At 39.3% G+C, this 2,452-nt stretch overlaps 1 protein-coding gene across 1 annotated transcript in view; it reads right to left on the minus strand.

Moving 5' to 3' along the window:
- Positions 1-636: 636 nt before the first annotated feature.
- Positions 637-2,452, minus strand: part of LOC107103849 (protein-methionine sulfoxide oxidase mical1-like) — a 38,809-nt gene continuing 36,993 nt past the window's right edge. The window contains exon 21 of the mRNA XM_015403686.1: positions 637-1,676. Within this exon, the coding sequence (XP_015259172.1) occupies positions 1,483-1,676 (194 nt within the window). The 3' untranslated portion in view covers positions 637-1,482. The remainder of the gene's footprint in view (positions 1,677-2,452) is intronic.

Here is a 2,452-nt window from a genome sequence, read left to right on the forward strand (position 1 = left end):
CCTTAAAGGTTTCAGGATTCTGTTCTGTGGAGTTTTGAATCCAAACTGGAAATCTGGGTGAATATCAGCCACATCGGTTGGAAGAAGAATAAAGCAGAAGCTAAAAGGATGGTCAGTATGGCTCTGGAGCTGCTGGAAACGGGCATCATATGGAGGAAAGATGCCCTCTGTCAAGCATCTAAAAAAATCCTGTCATAGAGTATTGCGCCATCTTTAAGGAAACCAAACCTGGAAGGTTTCTAGAGCTGCCGTTTAACTCATTTAGACTAAATAAAGGCGGCTGCAGCACAAACCAAACGTTAATGAAAGATGAAGCTTTTTCCCATGAGGAGGCGGCTGGTATTTCTTCACCAGAAGCTGAATCACTTGTGAGAGACTGTAGGAGCACTTACACTATTTCAATTTACTTTTCATTTCATAAAATAAACTAAAACAGCTAAAGAAAACAGCTTGCAAACAGAAACTGATCAACCTGAACCTCCTAAGCAATGATAATATCCATTCTTAAATTAGTCTAGTTCGCCCCCTAGAGGTTTGAAGGTTGAATAGCAGCGGGATAATGTTATTGAATCGAACGTTTTCCAGTTGTGTTTATAAATATATAAAAAAACCACATTAAAACCAAAGAGTCAAAGTGCGATATCTTTATTTGATATATACTGTGAAGTGTTCAAATGGCACAAAATGGCAGCAGGATGATATATATGGCATAAGGCTTCTTTTAACCGACTTGTTTCAGTCTCAGTTTCTTTCATTTGCAAATGATCAATGAAGGCATTAAAGTTTAACGAACCAGTCCAACTCAAGTCTGCTTTTCAACCCATGAAAAAAAATTAAATAAATCCCAACTAGTTAAAGAATGTGAGCCAACAACTCCACTACAGACCCCTGAGATTCCCAAACCGGCATGCTGTGAAGAACCGATGAAATAAAAACAAGAAAGTGCTACAAAATTCCTTAACAATAAAGATGAAAAGCTAAAAAGAAATTGAACAGACTGTAAATCGGCTGTTCTGGTATGGGAAGATCCTCTCCTCTTTGGAACCGGCTTCATATTTCTATTAAAACAGAATCTAGATAACCTATATGTGACTTTCATCCACTGATACTTTAACAGTTAAAATCATATAGAAACAATAAAGCAACACAAGTTCAGAGGCAATCCCTCCTGTGTTTGATCTGCAGCCTGTGCTTTTATGACACTAAAGCAGATTGATGGTGATTGTTCAACAGACGTGTAAACATCAGTCCTCTCATCAAACTCTGCACACATCAGGATTCCAGATGTTTTGTAAACTCTGAAGGAACCACCGACTGTCTCCTCTCTCCACCAACGATGATGTTCCATCTTTGGCTTTTTTAATCTAACCTTCAGGATCAGAGTCTGACTCTCGCACACGGAAGAAGCGTCACCTGTAATCCACACAGGTTCATCCATTCTGTGAGGGCGTGTCCCCAAAAAAATAAAACCAAAATAAAAACTTAAGCCCACTGAACTTGAGCTCCGGTCTTGGAGTGTCTTTTAGCCTCCTTGATAGAGAGAGCTTCCTCCTTCTCGCTCATTTCTTTCAGCCTTTTCTCTTCCAAAAATGTCACCAGGGAGTTCTTCATTGCCACCACCTCCAGTATCTCCTCCATGAGTCGCTCTTCTTCTGCCTTCTGCTCTGGAGTCTTATCTGTTGGAGAAAAAATTATAACAGCGTCAAACATTTAGTTTCCTGCACTGAAAGAACATCAATGGATGAAGGCAGCGTCGCCCTTTAACCCTTTATAAGGCAAGTTACCTTTTTTTTTTATCACATGCATACCCCTTAAAAATAGAGCGTCCCTCAATGAGGTCTAGAAGCACAAGATCTATATCCAGCCATTCAGCAAAGATACAGCTACATGGCTGTACATCTTATTTTGGTATTTAATCAGTGGTGGTTGGCCAATAGAGGGCGCTATATTTTTATATGCTATATGTTGATATATATATACACACACACATATATATATATATTTAAATATATATTTATTAGGGATGGAACGGTTTTTGAAAACCGTCCGATCCGTTCGGTTCTAGGGGTGTGCAAAATAATCGTCATGATGATGCATCGTGATTCTAATTTTCGTGATCTACTGCATTGATTCTTGAAGCCAAGTATCGATTATTAATCTAAAAAAATTATAAATAAAATTGCATGAATGGTTGGCGAACATCAGCCAAAAAACAAGTGTAATACAACTTCCAGTCCAGTAGATGTCGCTGCGGATGTGTTGACGCACGCTGCCTTGTGTCACAAACGGGATACTGCGCCGACTCATTCAAAAACAAAACATGGAGGAGAAAATATTGCAATGCATCGCAATAATTCAAATATCATGATGCATCGTGATAGAATCGCATCGTGACTTCTTTGGCAATACCCACCCCTATTCGGTTCATGCGCTGCTCCTTTTGCTCATAGGC

This window comes from Cyprinodon variegatus, unplaced genomic scaffold (assembly GCF_000732505.1).
Source record: "Cyprinodon variegatus isolate N-32 unplaced genomic scaffold, C_variegatus-1.0 Scaffold1543, whole genome shotgun sequence".
Classification (NCBI taxonomy): Eukaryota; Metazoa; Chordata; class Actinopteri; order Cyprinodontiformes; family Cyprinodontidae; genus Cyprinodon; species Cyprinodon variegatus.